The sequence below is a fragment of the Mustelus asterias genome, chromosome 4 (assembly GCF_964213995.1).
Source record: "Mustelus asterias chromosome 4, sMusAst1.hap1.1, whole genome shotgun sequence".
NCBI lineage: Eukaryota > Metazoa > Chordata > Chondrichthyes > Carcharhiniformes > Triakidae > Mustelus > Mustelus asterias.
Window position 1 is genome coordinate 9,933,971 of NC_135804.1, and position 20,612 is coordinate 9,954,582.

The 20,612-nt window shown below is 44.9% G+C and overlaps 1 protein-coding gene across 1 annotated transcript in view; it reads left to right on the top strand.

Annotated features, from left to right (window-relative positions):
• Positions 1–20,612, top strand: part of vat1l (vesicle amine transport 1-like) — a 163,823-nt gene that overhangs the window by 22,826 nt on the left and 120,385 nt on the right. Inside the window, exon 3 of the mRNA XM_078212089.1 lies at positions 6,606–6,821. Within this exon, the coding sequence (XP_078068215.1) occupies positions 6,606–6,821 (216 nt within the window). The remainder of the gene's footprint in view (positions 1–6,605; positions 6,822–20,612) is intronic.

Below are 20,612 nucleotides of genomic sequence, written 5' to 3' on the forward strand. Positions count from 1 at the left end.
TACGAAAACGGAGTTGTTACCCAAACTTTGTTGTCTCGTACGCAGTGTGGCTCTTCACATCTGTTACTGAACTCCCTAAAAACATGTGTGCAGAGTGAAAACGAAACTAAGTTAGAAATGTTCTATGACTGAATGAGCTGTCATTGATTTTATGGCTATCTGCAGAGATGATATTGCTGGGGAAGATTTTGCCTTTTTCGTCTAAGGATATAAATAACTCCCGGAGCTGAGGAAAATCGATGCGGTCCACCATGGCTGTGCAAACTCACCCCACTTGAATTTACCCTGAATGACTTGCCCCAGGTGACATTTGACACCTAAACAAAAAAGGAGAAAGTCTCTTCCAAGCCTCACAGTATCTTTATGCTGATTAACATGAAGGCACTTCATATGGAATGCAATCTCCACTGGTAGTTTAGCTACACTTTACATTGTTCTATTTAATCACCCAACTGAGCTGTTCTTCTCGATTTTGGTGAAGGAGAACTTAATGTATTCGCATGACAGTCTTATTTCAGTGAACTGCAGTTGTAAGAGGTGCTGTGAAGCTATGTGTAATGTTATGCAACAACCTACAAACATCTGCTGTCGCCAAAGAAATAATGTTCTGTGCCTTCCTAGCGACGAGATGCTGAATGCTTAACAGAAAATGAATAACAGATGGCACTAAAGGTACATAACTTGGGGGAATTTTCATCTTGTAAGCTTTGTATAGAATTTAACATAGGAGCAGGAGTAAGTCATGAAGCCTACGGTTATGGTTGAACATCTACATCAACTCCACTTTCTTGCCCTCGCCTCATCTCCCGTGTTTCCCACAGTGCCTTACAACTGATCAATCCCAACTTTGAATACACCCATTGCTTGAGATTCCATAGCCCTTTGGGGCAGAGAAAAATCCAAAGATTCACAATCTTCTCAAAGAAGAAATTTCTCCTAAAGTTTGTTTATTAGCATCACAAGTAGGCTTACATTAACATTTCAATGAAGTTATTGTGAAAATCCCCTAGTCGCCACACTCCAGCACCTGTTTGCGTACACTGAGGGTGAATTTAGCATGGCCAATTCACCTAACCAGCACCTCTTTTGAACTGTGGGAGGAAACCGGAACACTCGGAGGAAACCCACGCGGACACAGGGAGAATGTGTAGACTCCGCGCAGACAGTGACCCAAGCCGGGAATCGAACCCTGCCCCCTGGCACTGTGAGGTAGCAGTACTAACCACTGTGCCACCATGTCATCCATGTCATCTCAGTCCGAAATGTCCAACCATTTATCTTGATACCATGTCCCGAAAGCTCTGGACATCCAGCCAGGAAAAGTAGCCTTTCCGCATCCCTGTATTGTGGCGTAGTAGTATTGTCACTGGACTGGCAATCCAGAGACCTAGGGTAACGCTCTGGGAACTTGGATTCAAATCCTGCCACGGCAGATGGTGGAATTTGAATACAATAAAAAATATCTGGAATTAAAAGTCTAATGATGGCCATGAAACCATTGTCGATTGTCCTAAAAACCCAACTGGTTCATTAATGTCCTTTAGGGAAGGAAATCTGCCATCCTTACCTGGTCTGGCCTAGATGTGCTTCCAGACCCACAACAATGTGGTTGACTCTTAACTGCCCTCAGGGATGGGCAATAAATGCCGGCCAAGCCAGTGACGCCCACATCCCCTGAATGAATAAAATAAAAATATCCAGTTCAATTTGATCATCTTTCATTCTTTTGTTTTCCAAAAATATACTTTATTCATAAATCTGCAAGATCATTATAATCATTCCAAAATGACCATCACACAAAAAGCAATAATATTCAGGCTCTTCACACACATCAAGTAACATTCTGAGATGCTCCAATACAGTCAAGGAAATGTTTCAAACATTTAACTATGATCTTACAAATGTTATAGTCATTTTTCATTCTTCTAAATTCCAGAGGATATCGACCCAATCAACTCAATACTCCTCAACCCACTCATCACAGGAGTTAGTTTACTGAACCTTCACCCTGTAAGGCAAGTGTAGCCTTCCTTAGGATAAGGGGTCTAAAACCGTACACAATACACAGGTCTCTCCAAGAGCAAGACTTCCTTATTCTTACACTGCAACCCCCTATGATAAAGCTAACATGCCATTTGTCTTCATCTTCACCTTCAGATGTCCGCTATTGCACATTTTAATGAATGGCAACTTTAATGCTTTTAAGGAATTGGGCCTGATCGATGTTTTGAGCAGTTGGAACTTCCTTAGAAATCTGAAAATTATTCTCGGCACAACCTACAGTTTTCTCAAAATGAAAGCTCAGTCGTATTTCTGAAAAACTGGGCCCATCAGGATCTTTAGTCCAGTTACAGTGAGATTTAAAAAAACTGAGGCCTTTAATATTATCTTATAATACATTAGGAATGATTAAACTTTTTCAAATTATTGACAAATCAAAATTATTGAAAAGAGACATGTTGCCAAAGCTTTGCACCTTCGACTTATCAGGACAAAAATCACTAGAATACCAATTCTAAAGGGAACAATAATTAATGCTGCGTAAGGCGAGATTGTTGAATGGCAATTGAACTTTGATTGGTAGAGGTGTTGCCATGGCAACAGAATACAATAAAGCCCACGCCGCACTCAGCAATTTTTCCCACCTACCCCTGCTAAGCCACTTCAAGCCCTTCCCACTTTATTATTCCTGATCCTGCCCCAGTGAGGGTCCCTTTACTCAGGGACTTTTCTACCCCCACTTCCTCCCCAACCTTAGTCCACTGATGCTCTTGACCTCATGGGCCATTTGGCCTGAAGGATTTGACCATCCCTGTGTAACAACGCAGGTCAACGGGTGTAGCTGATCAGAAAGATATAACTGCACTAAGACAAGCATTGCATGTCTTACAAGAAGATTGTCAAACTGTTTTCTAATCTCCTTAGACTGTCATGTTTTGCAACAACACAGCTGCACACTTCAATATTGCAGCAAAGTCATCTAAATATTTGTGTGAAAAGTGTGGCCTGACATGCAGCTCATTGTTTGACGAGCAAATTAAAAGCAGCATCTTGAATTTATAGAATCATAGAGTGATTGAGTCATCGAAGTTTACAGCATGGAAACAGGCTCTTCGGCCCAACTTGTCCATGCCGCCCTTTTCTTCAACTACCATGCTAGCCCCAATTGCCCGTGTTTGACCCATATCCCTCTTTACCCATCTTATCTATGTAACTGTCTAAATGCTTTTTAAAAGACAAAATTGTACCCGCCTCTACTACTACCTCTGGCAGCTCGTTCCAGACACTCACCACCCTCTGTGTGAAAAACTTAACACACTGTATTAACTCATTCAAACACCATTTGCCAGAGTGGAACGAATTGATTCTGAGCTACAGAAGGATACTTTGGGCTGGGTTATGGTCTCCTATCCCTCCCCTAGGTCAAGTTGGAAGGCAGCAGTGTGCCCATAGAACTGGGCACCCTTGGCATGGATGCTGTAACCGCTGCTTACCTGTCTGTCCCGCCATAGCTGAATTGTTATCCTGGTGGAGGAGCTAATTACAGCTCAGTGAGCCTGTCACCTGCGGCAGGGCAATGGTTGGAAAGAATTCTAAGGGACAGATTGTAACCTCCACTTGGAGAGGCAAGGATTAATCAAGAATAATCAACTCGGCTTTGTCAGGGGAAATCGATCATGTATAACAAATTTGACTGAATTTTTCGAGGAGCTGATGAGGTTTGTAGATGAGGGCAGTGCCACTGATGCAGTCTCCATAGACTTCAGTCAGGCCTTTGACAAGGTCCTGCATGGGAGACTGGCCAGGAATGTAAGAGCTTATAGGATTCAAGGTAAATTGGCAAATTCGACCCACAATTAGCAGGAGGCAGAGGGAGATAGTTGAAGGCTGTCTTTGTGACTGGACGCCTGTGTCCAGTGATGTACCGCAGGGGTCAGTGCTGGGTCCCCTGCTGTATGTAATGTACATTGATGATCTAGATGTGAAAATCAGAGGTATGATCAGTAAGTTTGCAGATAAAACGAAAATCGGTAGTGTGGTAAATAGCGAGGAGGAAAGCCTTAGATTAGAGGATGATATAGACAGGTTGGTCAGTTGGGCAGAATGGAATTTAACCCTATCAAATTATTTCATAGCTTTAACTTCTTATGAGTTCACACTTCATTCTACTCTTTTCCTTTGTCTCCATATCCTTCTTATTCTGTGGAAACCAGCACTGATCAGCAAAATTCAAGTGAGGAGAGATAATGGTGTCGTGGTAATGTTACTGGACTAGTAATCCAGAGGCCCAGGCTAATGCTGTGGGGGACATGGTTCAGATCCCACCACAGCAGCTGGTGGAATTTAAATTCATGGAATAAACATGGAATATAAAACTAGCCTCCATCATAATGACCATGATAGCTACCATTGATCATTGTAAAAACCCAACCGCTTCATTGCTACTCTTTAGGGAAGGAAATCTGTTATCCTGACCCAGTCTGGCCTACATGTGGGCTGAAAACCTACCAGAACGAAACCCTCTGTTGTCCTCAGTTCAGTGGCAATTAGGAATTGGTAACCAAATCTTGGCCTTGCCAGTGATGCCCACATTTGATGAAAGAATATAAAAATATTGAGGTCTGACCAAGGTTCAATGTAACTTCTCTGCTTTACCATTCTATCCCTCTAGAAGTGATCTTGAGTGCTCTGCTTGCTTTTATATGCCCTTATTAACCTGAATTATTACTTTTAGTAATTTGTGTACTTATACCCACCAGATTTCTCTGTTCCTGTAGCTGTCTGAGCACTGACTTTCCAAGGAGTTTTTCTGCCTGCCAAAGTGTACTACCTCATACGTGTCTGTACTGAAGTTCCAATAAAATGTCCATTCTGACAGTTTACCACCGTTCTCCAATTTTCCAATCTGAAAGAATAATTTCCAAATTGTGAATACTTTGGAAGGTTATATACAATATTCTCATCTACCCCCTTAAAAACCAGGGCATTAATATCACCTGGTGCTGAGAATTTGTCACTTTCTGAGTCATTATGTTATTCCGGAGTGTGATGGGACACTTGCTTGGGTGAGTGCAGCTCCAACAACACTCAAGGAGCTTGATTCCAGGACAAAGCAGACAGCTTGATCGGCACTCCTCTCATAAACATTCACTCCCTCCTCCACTGAGGGTGTCAGATGTAGCTCAGTTGGCCGTGCTCCCACTTCTGAGCCAGGTTCTGAATTCAGTTTCCACTCCAGGACTTGAGCACAAAAATCAAAGCTGACCCTTGAATGCACTGCTGAGGGAAAGCTACTTTGTCAGTGGTGCCATCTTTCAGATCAGATGAAACCAAGACCTCAAGTGCCTACTTGCATGAATGTAAAAGATCCCACCCTTCACCACCAACGCTCAGGAGTAGCCGTTTTTACCATCTACAAGAAGTACTGCTGGAACTCACCAAGGCTCCTTAGGCAGCACCTTACAAACCCACAGCCACTACTATCTAGAAGGACAAGGGAATTAGGTACCTAGGAATACCTGCAAGTGCTTGCAAGTTCCCCTCCCCAAGCTACTCACCATCCTGACTGGGAAACATAGCACCATTCCTTCACTGTCGCTTGGTCAAAATCCTGGAATGCCCTCCTATCAGCATTGTGGGTGTACCTACACCTCAGGGACTGCAGCAGTTCAGGAGGGAAGTTCACCACCATCTTCTCAAATGCAACTAGAGGTGGGCATTGAATGCTGGGTATACAGTGAAGCCCACATCCCTTGAATGTATCAAAAAAATTGTTGTTATTTGGCTCATGTTAATTCTGGTGAGTTTGTGATTCAATGTTACTTTCTCCCTGATTTAAACTAGTTATTTTTTATTCATTCATGGGACATAGGTGTTGCTGGCTGGCCAACATTTATTGCCCATCCCTAGGTGCCTAAGGGCAGTTGAGAGTCAACCACATTGCTATGGCTCTGGAGTCACATGTAGGTCAGACCAGGTAAGGAGGGCAGATTTCCTTCCCTAAAGAACCAGATGGGTTTTTCCAACAATTGACAATGGTTTCATGGTCATCAGTAGATTCTTAATTCCAGATATTTTTTATTGAATTCAAATTTCACCATCTGCTGTGGCAGGATTTGAACCCAGAACATTAGCTGAGTTTCAGGGTGAATAGTCTAGCGATAATGCCACTAAGCTATCGCCTCCCCCTTGTTTAACATAATAGGGGAGGCGATAGCCTAGTGATATTATTGCTGGACTATTAATCCAGAAACTCAGCTAATGTTCTGGGCACCTGGGTTCGAATCCCGCCACCGCAAATGGTGGAATTTGAATTCAATAAAAGGAAATCTGGAATTAAGAATCCAATGGTGACCATTGTTGATCTTCGGAAAAACCCATCTGGTTCACTAACATCCTTTGGAGAAGGAAGTCTGCCGTCCTTACCTGGCCTGGCCTACATGTGACTCCAGGTCCACAGCAATATGGTTGACTCTCAGCTGCCCTTGGGAAACTAGGGATGTGCAATAAATACTGGCCAGCCTGCGATGCCCAAAAGAAAGATCACATATCATTGCTGTTGGTTATGTTCTGTTGGTTGTTTTATTACTTTCCATCTGTTGCAGATTGGAGACAGAGTTATGGCGTTTGTCAATTACAGTGCTTGGGGCGAAGTGGTCTGCACACCAATGGAGTTTGTGTACAATGTCCCGGACGGGATGGGATTTGCGGAGGCTGCAGCATTTCCCATGAACTTTGTGACTGCCTACATGATGCTGTTCGAGGTGGCAAACCTGCGAGAAGGGATGTCGGTGCTGCTGCATTCGGCCGGCGGAGGAGTGGTAATTATATTCCAGAATCATTGCATTCCCTGCAGGCTCCTGACACTGTTCACTCACATTATTGCTATCGTGTTAACGTTGGTGGGAGTGTAAAACTGACATGAATCAATAACCCCCACTGGTCACAATCAGCCCAATGTCTAAGTTACCCACTCTGAGGCAGACAGGTTTGGAAGAAACCACAATGGACCTCAGAATCCCTTAAATTCAATGTATGCACATGAACAAATTTTCACCTTTATTGCCTCCAGGCAGAGACTTGCAAACTGGGAGCATGCATCAGGAATTCAAGCGGGGCAGCACGGTGGCACAGTGGTTAGCACTGCTGCCTCACAGCGCCAGGGACCCGGGTTCAATTCCTGGCTTGGGTCACTGTCTGTGTGGAGTTTGCACTTTCTCCCCGTGTCTGCGTGGGTTTCCTCCGAGTGCTCCGCTTTCCTCCCACAGTTCAAAGATGTGCGGGTTAGGTGGATTGGCTATGCTTAATTAACCCTAGTGTCAGGGGGATTAGCAGGGTAAATATGAGGGGTTATAGGAATAGGGCCTGGGTGGGATTGTGGTCAGTGCAGGCTCGATGGGCTGAATGGCCTCCTTCTGCACTGCAGGGTTCTATGATTCATATGCTGGAATTCTAATCCCTAGTTTTACCTGTGCCAACTTTAATGGACATAAAATTGTGTACACAATAAATCAGCTAAGGGACCTGAAACCCTGACCAGCATTTTTTACTGGGAGAGCTACCAGCTGAACATTTACCTGATTGTGTTATTCATGAATGATGCTGGGGCGATGGGACTCTGGTTAGATGGTGATGCTGAGAAAAGTAGGATAGGTTTTCTTTGTGCAGAGAAGGTTAAGGTGAGATTCAACAGTGGCGCTCAAAATGATGACTGAATAAATAAGGGGCAACAGTTTCCCTCGGCAGATGAATCTGGCAAACAGAGGACGCAGATTTCAAATAACTGACAAGAAAAAAAGAGGTGAGATGGAACCTTTCACACGGCAGGCTGCTATGATTTGCTGTTCCTTGCATGAAAGGACAATGGGAATAACTTTGAAAAGGGAATTGGATAAATATTTGAACAGGAAAAGGGAAAGAACGGATGGAGTGGGTCCAATTGGCTCGCTCCTTCAAATAGCCAGCATGGGCATGATGGCCGAATGGCCTCCTTCTGTGCTGTACGAGTCTATGGACTTTGCATTGACAACCCTCAGCATAGAAGGTCTGAGTTTGCACTTAGTTAGTGTGCCATCCTTTTAGACCAAGCCCAAGGTTCAAACTAGACCAGATTCATGGAACATCATTTATTTTTCTGTTGATTGCTAATGAAGGTTTCATGTAAATTGAACTGGATTATATTAGCTCCAAGTAGGTTACCATCCGCAGAGCTGTTCATAATTTGGGAGTAAATTGACAGTTTGGGTGGGATGCTCTATCAGAGAGTCAGTGCAGACTCATTGGGCTGCATGACCTCCTTCTGCATTGTAGAGATTCTATTGTTCTGACTCAGAGAGAATGACTGATAAAGCAACTGGGAACATCACACTGTACCACTGAAGTCTTCTGATGTTGTGACTGCTGCATGTTAACGGGGACACAGAGAAGGGAGTTTTACTCTGCTTTGTGCTGGATATGAGCTTGGGAGCCTGACACTGGGTGACTGACGTGCATGGAGATTCTACTTGCCTGCACTGATAGTTCTTGATGAACAGTAGTTAATAAATATATTAAAATAAAATCCTGTACTTGAGCTATAGATTCATGGATTTTTCAGGAGAGGGGCTGGAACTCTGGCTCCCCCTCATAAAAGATGGTGGGTAGAGGGGGTGGAGGTGGAGATGGGGAGGTAATCTTATGAAAAAATTTCTAAGTCCAGGAAAAGCGTGAAAATGGGAAAGTTTCTGATCTATTTTTGGGCGATTTCCAAATCTGCTATCTCATGTACTTAGAGCGGAAAAACCCCCTCAAAATCTGTTTCTCGCCTGTAAGGGGCAGGGCTTAAATCACCAGAAAGTTGGCTGAGAGCAACAGAGGGTGCCATTGCGCATGCGCAGGTCTCTCTGCTCTGGACAGCAGAAAGGCCTGCGACACATCCTCTGCTCCTTTCAGCTGGCCTCCGTGGCCTAAACACCACACCCACCCAGTGACCACAGGCGCCTGTGGCCTATCACAACCCATCCCCTGCCCTGACAAATTAACCTCCGTGACCTCCACCCCACACCCCCGCCGGAACAGACCGCCCCCTCCCTCCTCCTAACGTTTGCAATTGCAAAGTGCACAGCAGTTCACTCTCCACCTCCCCCCCCCCCCCCCCCCCCCACCACCACCACCACCAATCCGCCTGTCCTGGTCTGTCCCCACCTCCTCAATAGGCCACCACCCCCCGCCCAAGGCCCTGCACCCTTGGCACTGCCCTGTGCCTGGTGGGTAGTACCAGGATGGCACTGCCAGGTGGACTCTGCTGAAGGGGCACCCACCCTTGCCCCCAACCTTTCGGGGTGACTTCAATGGGGTCCGGTTCTACCAGTGACATCTGGTCTAGTGATGACTAGTCCCCGTTGCTGGGAACCAACTGTGATTCCATCCGGAGAGAAGCTCCCTGGCAAGGCCACAGAGACGGGTAAGCCCGGGTGATTGAGTCCCAGGCTCGCTAATTTCATTTAACTTTGATTTAAATAATTTATTCAGCCTCGCGCCGGAAATGGGCGGTAGGGCTGATTGGTTAGATATCCGGTGCCAGTAAGATCGTGAGAGGTGAGAAACTGGGCGCGAACCTGATATTTCGGCTCTCGTGCGATCTTACTGGCTCATCCTGCCCATCGGACAGTGGGCGCGATGGTAAGATCGCCCCGAGGGATGAGGATATAGATGATGAGTCTGCTTCTGCGCTGGGAATTCAACTTGTGGTAATTTAACAATCATTGGCCGTAAGTGGTTCTTCCACCTCCATCAGGGGAGAAGGTTCTTCTGGGGCCAGGCAGGTCAGCTTCCAGTTGTTATTGCCACCTACTGCCTGGCTCCCATCATGATGATGAGTTTTCTGCTTTGGTAATCTATGAGTTGGACTGGGACTTCCGCACAGTCAACAGACTTCCAACAATCTTGAGAGTAAATCGATCCCCGCTTGTAAACTGTTAGCTAGTCCCATAACTCCATAGTTGGCCAGAATAAAAAGAACATCTCAAAGTTAATTATGAAATAGTTCAAGCGAGAGATTGTGAGTCATTTATTTTCCTTGCATGAGGATAAGTGGCATTAACCTGTACATCGACAGGATCCTCCAAGTCTTCAAGAAGTGGCGGAGTAACATTACGTTCAACTTCGGTTTAGGCTTTACATGTCAAAATAATTAGTCAAACAGTAGGTTCACAAGGCAACAAGTAGCTTTATTGCGATATAGAAAAAATTGCAGTGATAGACCGGAGTTCGGGATGGAGGCTAACGGCAACCCTGGACCCTGGGACACCAAAGCAATGAGTGGGGGGTGCATCTACAGGTGAACCTTACAGATTCGCTGGCCTGGGAGGGGTCCATTTACCAGCCTCAGAATGTTCCTGGAGATCCATCCTCATCCCAGGAGGTCAGCCTTCCTCCCTCAATAGTGGGCCAGTGATATTGGACGCCTTTTCATTATGGCATCCAATTAGAATAACAGACTATGTGCAAGAAACTGAAAGGGTTGTGGACGAAGCCCAGTCTATCACGCAATCCTGTCTTCCACCCATTGACTCTGTCTACACTTCCCACTGCCTCGGAAAAGCAGCCAGCATAATCAAGGATCCCACGCACCCCGGACATTCTCTCTTCCATCTTCTTCTGTCAGGAAAAAGATACAAAGGTCTGAGGTCACATACCAACCGACTCAAGAACAGCTTCTTCCCTGCTGCCGTCAGACTTTTGAATGGACCTACCTCGCACTAAGTTGATCTCTCTCTACACCCTAGCTATGACTGCAACACTACATTCTGCACTCTGTCGTTTCCTTCTCTATGAACGGTATGCTTTGGCTATATAGCGCGCAACAAACAATACTTTTCACTGTATACTAATACATAGGACAACAATAAATCAAATCAAATCAAATCCAGGCCTGCCCACCACGGAATATGGTGAAATACCCCTGGGTGCATAATTAATGATGCAGGGACTGGAAGATTTGGGTATTTTCTCACCGGCCTCCGCAGCCGGAAATACTCCATATTCCTGCCCCCGACATGGGAATTAGAAACATAGAAACATAGAAAAAATGCAGCACAAACAGGCCCTTCGGCCCACAAGTTGCGCCGGTCGTGTCCCTATCTACCTAGGCTTATATATAGGCTTACCTATAACCCTCAATCCTATTAAGTCCCATGTACTCATCCAGAAGTCTCTTAAAAGACCCTATCGAGTTTGCCTCCACCACCACTGACGGCAGCCGATTCCACTCACCCACCACCCTCTGAGTGAAAAACTTCCCCCTGACATCTCCTCTGTACCTACTCCCCAGCACCTTAACCCTGTGTCCTCTTGTAGCAGCCATTTCAGCCCTGGGAAAAAGGAATCCATCCGATCTATACCTCTCAACATCTTGTACACCTCTATCAGGTCACCTCTCGTCCTTCGTCTCTCCAAGGAGAAAAGACCGAGCTCCCTCAACCTATCCTCATAAGGCATGCCAACCAATCCAGGCAACATCCTTGTAAAGCTTCTCTGCACCCTTTCAATCATTTCCACATCCCTCCTGCAATGAGGCGACCAGAAGTGAGCACGGTACTCCAAGTGGGGTCCAAGTCATAGTCTCAGGATGGGAGAATTCTGCCCAACATGCCATTTGAAAGGAGGTTAGAATGGAAGAAATGTGAAAGGATGGGAAGAAGGAATGGAAGAAATGTGAAAGGATGGGAAGAAGGATTGAGGAAAACCAATTAAAATAAATGGCTCCAGTTAGAGAGCTAGCACAGGTATGATGGGTGTAATGGCCTCATTGCTGTGCTGTTGTGTGTTGGACATTTCATGAATGGGAGCCAGCCCAGGTTCATTAAGCGCATTATATGGTGATCTGCTAATTTGAATAAAATTAAGGACAATCATGATCTAAGTGTGAAGTATCTTTGCAAACTCTGAACATCGCAGGTGTCTTTGGTGGGAGAGTTGGAGGGGCGGTTTTTACATATATCCTCATGTTTTATATAGTGTTCAGGTTAACGACCTGATCTCAGCCTTCAATACTCCACAATGCAGGTGAAGGATCGCAAAGCTCCAGTGGTGCTGAGTATCACGCTATCAGATTCTTTGCGTGATCGAGCTATTGTACTTACTGAGCATCCAGGAAGGGTCGTTACTCTGTGGGTGTCTTTGTTTTCACTTCACTTTGACATGGCCTGACAAAACCAAATGCTTCTCTGTGTTTGTTTGTTTATCCTTCTTGTCTTTATCCTTTTGTATTGTGCGTTTTAATTATAGTTTGGCTCGAGTGTGCTTTATTTCTGAGCCTTGTCTCTCGTGCAGCCACAAGTTCAGTTTTCCCCTCTTCATGCCACATTGTTACTGTACATAGTTTTCAAGCACTGAGGCAAGGATATTTTAGGAACCTTCAAACTTTGGTTTTTTTGATTTGATTTATTATTGTCACATGTGTTGGGATACAGTGAAAGGCATTGTTTCTTGCACGCAATACAGACAAAGCATACTGCTCATAGAGCACAAAGGGGAGAAGGAAAGGAGAGGATGCAGAATATAGGGTTACCGTCATAGCTAGGGTGCAGAGAAAGATCAACTTAATTTAAGGTAAGTCCATTCAAAAGTCTGATGGCTGCAGGGAAGAAGCTGTTCTTGAGTGTTCTTGGCACATGCATTCAGACAGAAGAAGGTGGAAGAAAGTATGTCAGGGGTGTGTGGGGTCCTTGATTATGCTGGGTACTTTTCCGAGGCAGCAGGAAGTGTAGACAGAGTCAATAGATGGGAGGCTGGTTTGCGTGATGGACTGGGCTACATTCACAACTCTATGTAGTTTTTTGCCGTCTTGAGCACGAGGCATACCAAGCTGTGATACATCCGGAAAGGATGCTTTCGAGAGTGCATCTGTAAAAATTGGTGAGAGTCATTTAGTAGACATGCCAACTTCCTTAGCCTCCTGAGAAAGTAGAAATGTTTGTGGGCTTTCTTAACTATAGCGTCGGTGCGAAGGGACCAGGAAGAGGTTGTTGGTGATCTGGACATCGAGAAACTTGAAGCTCTCGACCATTTCCACTTCTTTCCCATTGATGTAGACAGGGGCATGTCCTCCACTACGTTTCCTGAAGTTGATGACTATCTCCTTCATTTTACTGACATTGAGGGAGAGATTATTGTCAGTTTGGGGTATAATGTCTCATTCTGGGCACCACATTTTAGATGAGATGGCATCAGAGAGGGTGCAGGAAAGGTTCCAGAGACAAGGGACGACAGTTATTGGGTAGATTGGAGAAACTGGGGCTGTACTTACTGGAGGAGAGAGTGTTGAGAGGAGATTTGATAGAGGTGTTGAAAGGAATGAGGGGTCTGGATAAAATAGATAGAGAGAAGTGTTTGCATCGATGGAATAGTTGAGAACCAGAGGGCACTGGTTTAAAGCGATTGACAGAAGAATCAAGGGGAACATGAGAGAACACTTTTTTCGAGGTAACATGGGGAAATGCTGGTGTAGTGGTGATGTCACTGAACTGGCATCAGAATGCCAAGGCTAATGCTTTGGGAACATGAGTTCAAATCCCATGTGGCAGATAAAGACGGTTAGTCACTCTGAAATTATAAAGTTCGTCTCAATAATGGTGACTATGAAACTTGTCATTAAAAACCTATCTGGTTCTGCCCCCTACCCCCTCCAATTTTGAGAAGGAAATCTACCCTCCTTACCCAATCTGGGCTGCATGTAACTCCAGACCTAACAGCTATGTGGTTGACTTTTAATTGCCCTCTGAAATGCCCGAGCAACTGGATGGCATGGTGGCATAGTGGTCAGCACTGCTGCCTCACAGCGCCAGGGTCCCGGGTTCAATTCCAGCCTCGGGTTACTGTCTGTGTGGAGTTTGCACTTTCTCCCCGTGTATGCGTAGGTTTCCTCCGGGTGCTCCGGTTTCCTCCCAGAGTCCAAAGATGTGCGGTTTAGGTGGATTGGCCATGCTAAATTGACCCTAATGTCAGGGGGATTAGCAGGGTAAATGTGTGGGGTTGCGGGAGTAGGGCCTGGGTGAGATTGCGGTAATTACAGGCTCAATGGGTCGAATAGCCTCCTCTGCACTGTAGGGATTCTATGATCCTATGAAGTCACAGAGGTCAAGGTCCATTAGGGATCGGTAATAAATGCTGACCTTGGAGTGACACCCACATTCCATGAAAGAATAAATTAAAAGTTAAGCAGCAAGGGGTTAGGATCCTGATGGCACTGCCAGAGGGTGTGGTGGAGGCAGATTCAATTGTCGCTTTCAAAATTGGAATTGTGTAATAATCTGAATCAAAAGAACATTGCAGGACAGCAGAGGAAAGGTTAGAGGAGTGGGTCCACTCTTGCAGGGAATTGGCATGGACATGTTGGGCCAAATGGCCTTTGCCTGTGCTTCTCTGATACCATTATTCCATCCTCCACACACCACAGTTTCTTCATGAACAGAGAATACCAGTGTTGCTTGCCAGCCCCACACCATTCACCAACCACCCCTCCTTGTACGCATACCACAGTGAAGGTGTGAAATCAGGCTGACACTATTATAGATACTTCCAAATGTCAAATGGCCTTTATAAATCGGAGTATCGAGTATAAAAGTTGGAGTGTTATGGTAAGGTTATATAAGGCATTGGTGAGGCCGAATTTGGAGTATTGTGTACAGTTTTGGTCACCTAGTTACAGGAAGGATGTAAATAAGATTGAAAGAGTGCAGAGAAGGTTCACAAGGATGTTGCCGGGACTTGAGAAGCTGAGTTACAGAGAGAGATTGAATAGGTTGGGACTTTATTCCCTGGAGCGTAGAAGATTGAGGGGAGATTTGATAGAGGTGTATAAGATTTTGATGGGTATAGATAGAGTGAATGCAAGCAGGCTTTTTCCGCTGAGGCTAGGGGAGAAAAAAAACCAGAGGGCATGGGTTAAGGGTGAAAGGAGAAAAGTTTAAAGGGAATATTAGGGGGGGCTTCTTCACGCAGAGAGTGGTGGGAGTGTGGAATGAGCTGCCGGATAAAGTGGTAAATGCGGGGTCACTTTTAACATTTAAGAAAAACTTGGACGGGTTCATGGATGAGAGGGGTGTGGAGGGATATGGTCCAAGTGCAGGTCAGTGGGACTAGGCATAAAATGGTTCGGCACAGACAAGAAGGGCCAAAAGGCCTGTTTCTGAGCTGTAATTTTCTATGGTTCTATGGTTTCTATGGTCAACTCTCAAGTGGAATCTATGAGAGACTTGTTTTAATCCAGTGACTTCAATGCAGCCATTCTGCATTATAACAGGGCAAGTGAACTCTACAGATCAAAGAGCTTTGTATCATTTTGATTGCTACCTTTCTGTCTTCCTCTGAGATCCTCCTTAAACACAACCTCTTTGAGCAAGGTGTTGGCTATTTGTCCAAACATGTTTTCATGTGGCATTTGGGAAAGGCAATGGCCTAATGGTATTGTCACTAGATCATTAATCCAGAAACTCAACTAATGTTCTGGGGACCCGGGTTCGACTCTCACCACGGCAGATGGTGGAGTCTGAATTCAATTTTAAAAATCTGGAATTAAGTATCTACTGATGACCATGAAACCATTGTCGATTGTCGGAAAAACCCATCTGATTCACTAATGTCCTGCAGGGAAGGAAATCTGCCATCCTTACCCGTTCTGGCCAACATCTGACTCCAGAGCCAAAGCAATGAGGATGACTCTCAACTGCTCTCCAATTGCAGCTAGGGATGGGCAATAAATGCTGGCCAGCCAGCGACGCCCATGTCCCATGAATGAATTAAAAAAGTGCCATATTTTGATGTCCCCTGGGATGCTCGACCACATTTGAGGCACTGTATAAAGGCACATTTTTAAAACAATTTGCATTACAGATGATGGGCAAGATTTTTAGTGTCCCCTGAGATTGGAAGATGCCACCTCTTGTCAGTAGGGTTTCCCATTCAAGCACCCCTTGCTGCTGTTTAAGTTTATTTATTAGTGTCACAAGTAGGCTTACATTAACACTGCAATGAAGTTACTGCAAAAATCCCCTCGTCGCCATACTCCGGCACCTGTTCGGGTATACTGAGGGAGAATTTATCATGGTGAATGCACCTAACCAGCACGTCTTTCAGACTGTGGGAGGAAACCGGAGCACCCGGAGGAAACCCACACAGACATGGGGAGAATGTGCAGACTCCGCACAGACAGTGACCCAAGCCAGGAACTGAACCCGGGTCCCCGGCGCTGTGAGGCAGCAGTGCTGACCACTGTGTCACCGTGCCGCCCTACGGCTCATGATGGAGCTTAGCTGTCGGTGGGACTGTAAGATCCCGCAGGAGAGAATGGTTGGAAAATTCCGACCCGATGAGCGCATTTGTAAAGGAATTTTAAAGGTTGTTTATTCGTCACAAGTAGGCTTACATTAACACTGCAATGAAGTTACTGTGAAATTCCCCTAGTTGCCTCACTCTGGCGCCTGTTTGGGTCAATGCACGTCTTTGAGATTGTGGGAAGAAACCGGAGCACCTGGAGGAAACCCACGCAGACACGGGGAGAACGTGCAAACTCCACACAGACAGTGACCCAAGCCGGGAATCGAACCCGGGTCCCTGGCACTGTGAGATAGCAGTGCTAACCACCGTGCCGCCCATTTATGTCAGAGGGTTGCAGCGCTGAAGGAGGTAACAGAAATATGACAAAAACACAATACCGTGGACGCTTGCGGTCTGGAATTAAGAACAGGAAATGCTGGAAACATTGAGCAGATCCAGGCAGCATCTGCTGAGATAAAAACGGAATAAACGGGCCCAATCCTAAACCCACCTGCTCGCATCGTATTAACATCCGGCCTGACATTTCATCAGCACTATCTAAGATTCTGATTGGCTGGCCCTTGGAGATTAATTGCAGTAATGGGTATTTAGAATCAAGGGTGAATTTTAAATCCCTGAAGAATTTAATAAGCCACATTAAAACCTGACATCTCCAAATGCTTTATGAGGTCAGGAAAAGACTGGGCCTTAATAACCTCATTAAATTTGAATCACTAAAGCTTGGCATCTCAGCGCCGAGTTACAGCAAATTTAACCTTTCATTACTCACGATGTGTCTAAATAGTCATTGAGAAGGAGAGATCCTTACCTTGAAGGCCTTGAAACCACAGAATATTAATTTTCAATTTGATTCAGTTCTGCTGACTGAGATAGTCCCTCTTTTTAAGTAGTTTTCTCCCCTTGCCTCCTCTCCACTGTGTTTGAAAATCATGTGGATACTAAAATGAAACCAGAATAAGATTTGTATTCCAGATTTATTAATTGAAGTTAAATTCCATCAGCTGCAGTGGTAGAATTTTAACCCCTGTCCCTTCCAGAGTTTACCTGGGCCTCTAGATAACTAGTCCAGTGATCCACTGCACTACCATTGTCTCCATCACCCCCTTCCCCCTCCCCCTCCACATCCCACCTCATCCTCCCTTGCCCGTGTGCAGCCAGCACAGCAGAGCCCAGGGACTGACATTGGAAATCTTTCTGACGGGGGAGAGGATGAATGAGCTCAGAGAGAGGAAGAGAGGAAGGGGTAGGGGATGAGCTGATAGGGGGCGCAGGGGGAGAATAGGAGTGCGAGGTAGTAGAGGGATTGAGATAACAAAAAACAAGAGTAATAAATGCTGACCAGCCAGCGACATTCATGTCCCACAAATGAATAAAAAGAAATGTTTGCTGTCTTCATTCGGGTTTGAGTGTCACTGCACTGGTTACAGTGAATAGTAGGGGGTGCTAGGACCCAAAACCTAGCAACGAAATGTTGTTGAGGTTAATTCCCCTATGGCCTGTATTAAGTGCACTTGCTGATATGTTTGCATTGATTCCTGTCTACTAAGCAGATGCTAAACATGTTGTAAGCCGATGCTAAAATAGCCAATATGGAATCTGCATAGAGGACATGAATTCAATAAATAAATTTTGAATTAAAAGCTGGCCTCAGTAATGATGACCATGAATCCATTGTCAAGTGTTGTAAAAGCCCATCTGGTTCACTAATGTCCTTTCCTTAAGGAAATCTGCCGTCCTTACCTGGCCTGGCCTACATGTGATCCCAAAGCCTCAGCAATGTAGTTGAATTCTGAAATGGCCGAGCGAGCCACTCAGTTCAAGGATCTTTCGGGACGAGCAACAACTCTTGACCTTGCCAGTGATGTCCACATTCCCTGAAAAAACACATTTTAAAAAATAACAACGCGGAATTCATTGAAGCAGTGAATTCATTCGCAAATCAGGAGCAGAAAAATAAATTACGTTTCAGATTATTTATAAGTGTCACAAGTAAGGCTTACATTAACACTGCAATGAAGTTACTGTGAAAATCCCCGAGTTGCCACACTTCGGCGCCTGTTCGGGTACACTGAGGGAGAATTTAGCACGGCCAATGCACCCTAACCAGCACATCTTTGGACTGTGGGAGGAACCGGAGCAACTCGGAGGAAACCCACACAGACACGGGGAGAAGGTGCAGACGCCACACAGACAGTGACCCAAGCCGGGAATCAAACCCAGGTCCCTGGCGCTGTGAGGCAGCAATGCTAACCACCGTGCCGCTAAATAAAGAGAAGGAAAAGAAAGATTGGATATAGAGAGAGAGAGGGAGAGTGAAAGACAAAAAGGAAATGAAAAATGATTTTTCTTTTAAATTTTAAATTCCTTTGAAGTAAAACCAACTTCAAGAGTATTTATTGGCTGGAAGGCATTTGGTTGATAGTCATGAAAAGTGCTATGTAAATGCAAATCCTTCTTTCCAATTGGCTTTCATCAGCCTTTTAGGCCTAGCGTTCCAGATCACAAAGCCGTAACTCACTGCATCAAAAAAGCAGATTTATGTTCCCCTCCCAGATTTATTGCCAATTATTTTAAATCGGTGCTCTTTGGCTACTGACCCTCCCACCAATGGAAACAGCTTTTCCCTGTCTGCTTCATCAGAACCTTTCATAATTCTCATCGAATGGGTCATAAATCGCTTTAGTGTGGTAATAAAAACACTGTCAACTATCAGTTAGATTTGCCCTTTTCTGTTTTATTACAATGATATTTTGTCCTGCAAACTGCCAAAGATGGAAACTGATCAGGTCAAAACCCGGGCAACAGGACACCTGCGACGAGAATAAACAGGGGCAAGCAACTGTAACCAATCACATCGAGTCTCTGGGCAGTAACCAGGACAAGTACTGAGAACAAAGCGATGAATTCACTAGCAAATCAGGAGCAGAAAAAGAAATAAAGAGAAGGAAAGAAAGATTGGATGGAGCGAGAGAGAGAGAGAGAAAAAGACAAAAAAGGAAATGGAGAACAATTTTACTTTCAAATTTTAAATTTCTTTGAATCGGCAACACCAATTAAAATCTGAAAGAATGAGATCCCACACTTGCAATAGTTAATTTTCAATCGCATTAGTTAAAAGGGTACTTGTGTTACTAATTTCCAGCCCTAATTGCCAGGGGTGGATTTACTCTACCCTGTAAGCACAGCAATGTCACACCATTCAACGCATTTCAATGGAGAGGCAGGCAGCAAGATGCAGTTTTTGCAAAGCTAACTCTGGAGTAGTTTTGGCATTTGGGGTGGGATTTTCCAGCCATGCTCGTCCCAAGTCAATTGGGTGATTCTCTGAAAATAAAGATTTAGAGGGTTACAGGGTTGCAGGGGAATGGCACTAGATGTGTTGCTCATTCGAAGAGCTGGTGCAGACATGACGGGCCAAATGGCCTCCTTTTGTGCTGCAACAAGGTCTAGGAATCTGAGAGCAGTAAAGCGTTCCACGTCTTGAGGTTGTGGAATGATTTCAGCTACTGGGGCACACAATGCGATCTGATGGAGGAGTGGGAGGAGGCTTAAGTGAAGCATAAACTATGGCAAAGATCACCTGAACCAAATGACGCGTTTGTGTGCTGTAGACTGGATTTAACTCCATGCAATTATGGGTCTTAATGATGCTGAAAAAAATAATGTACTTATCTTTGCACAGAGCATCAATATGTTAATATTTCTCTCTCCAAACTGAAATGTCTTTGATTTGGTTTTTGCTTTGATGTGTATATTCAGCGCTGAGGGTACAGAGAGTGACTGACCTTTTGAAATAATTGAACATTTTCTCCACAGTGAGAATAATCGGCCCTGGTTGGATCAGAACAACAAAGAATATTCAGGATAAAACAAAGAAGCATGAATGCTGGAATCAGAAAGTAAAAAGAGAATTTAAAAAAAGTGTTTCAAATGCTTGACAAATGCATGTGAAGAGACAATGGCTAGGCTAATGTTCTGTATGAGGATCAGAACTTGTTATCTCTGCATAATGTGTTTATGAGGCCAGAAACAGAATCAGTATTAAATACCCCTCTTCAAAAGGCGCAAAGGTACTTTTCCGACTGGCATCATTTGTGGGGTGAAGCTGGTGTGACAAGTGAAGTCACTTGTGAAGGTTAGTCGCCATTGTCAAGTAGGGAGATGTGGCAACTTGTTTGCCCACTGCAATATCCCAGAACCAGCAATGTGATAAACGGCTGAATAGCCTGGGCGGGATTCTCCGACCTCCCGGCTGTGTGTTTCTCGGTGGCGGCCGGGTTCTCTGGTCCTGGCGC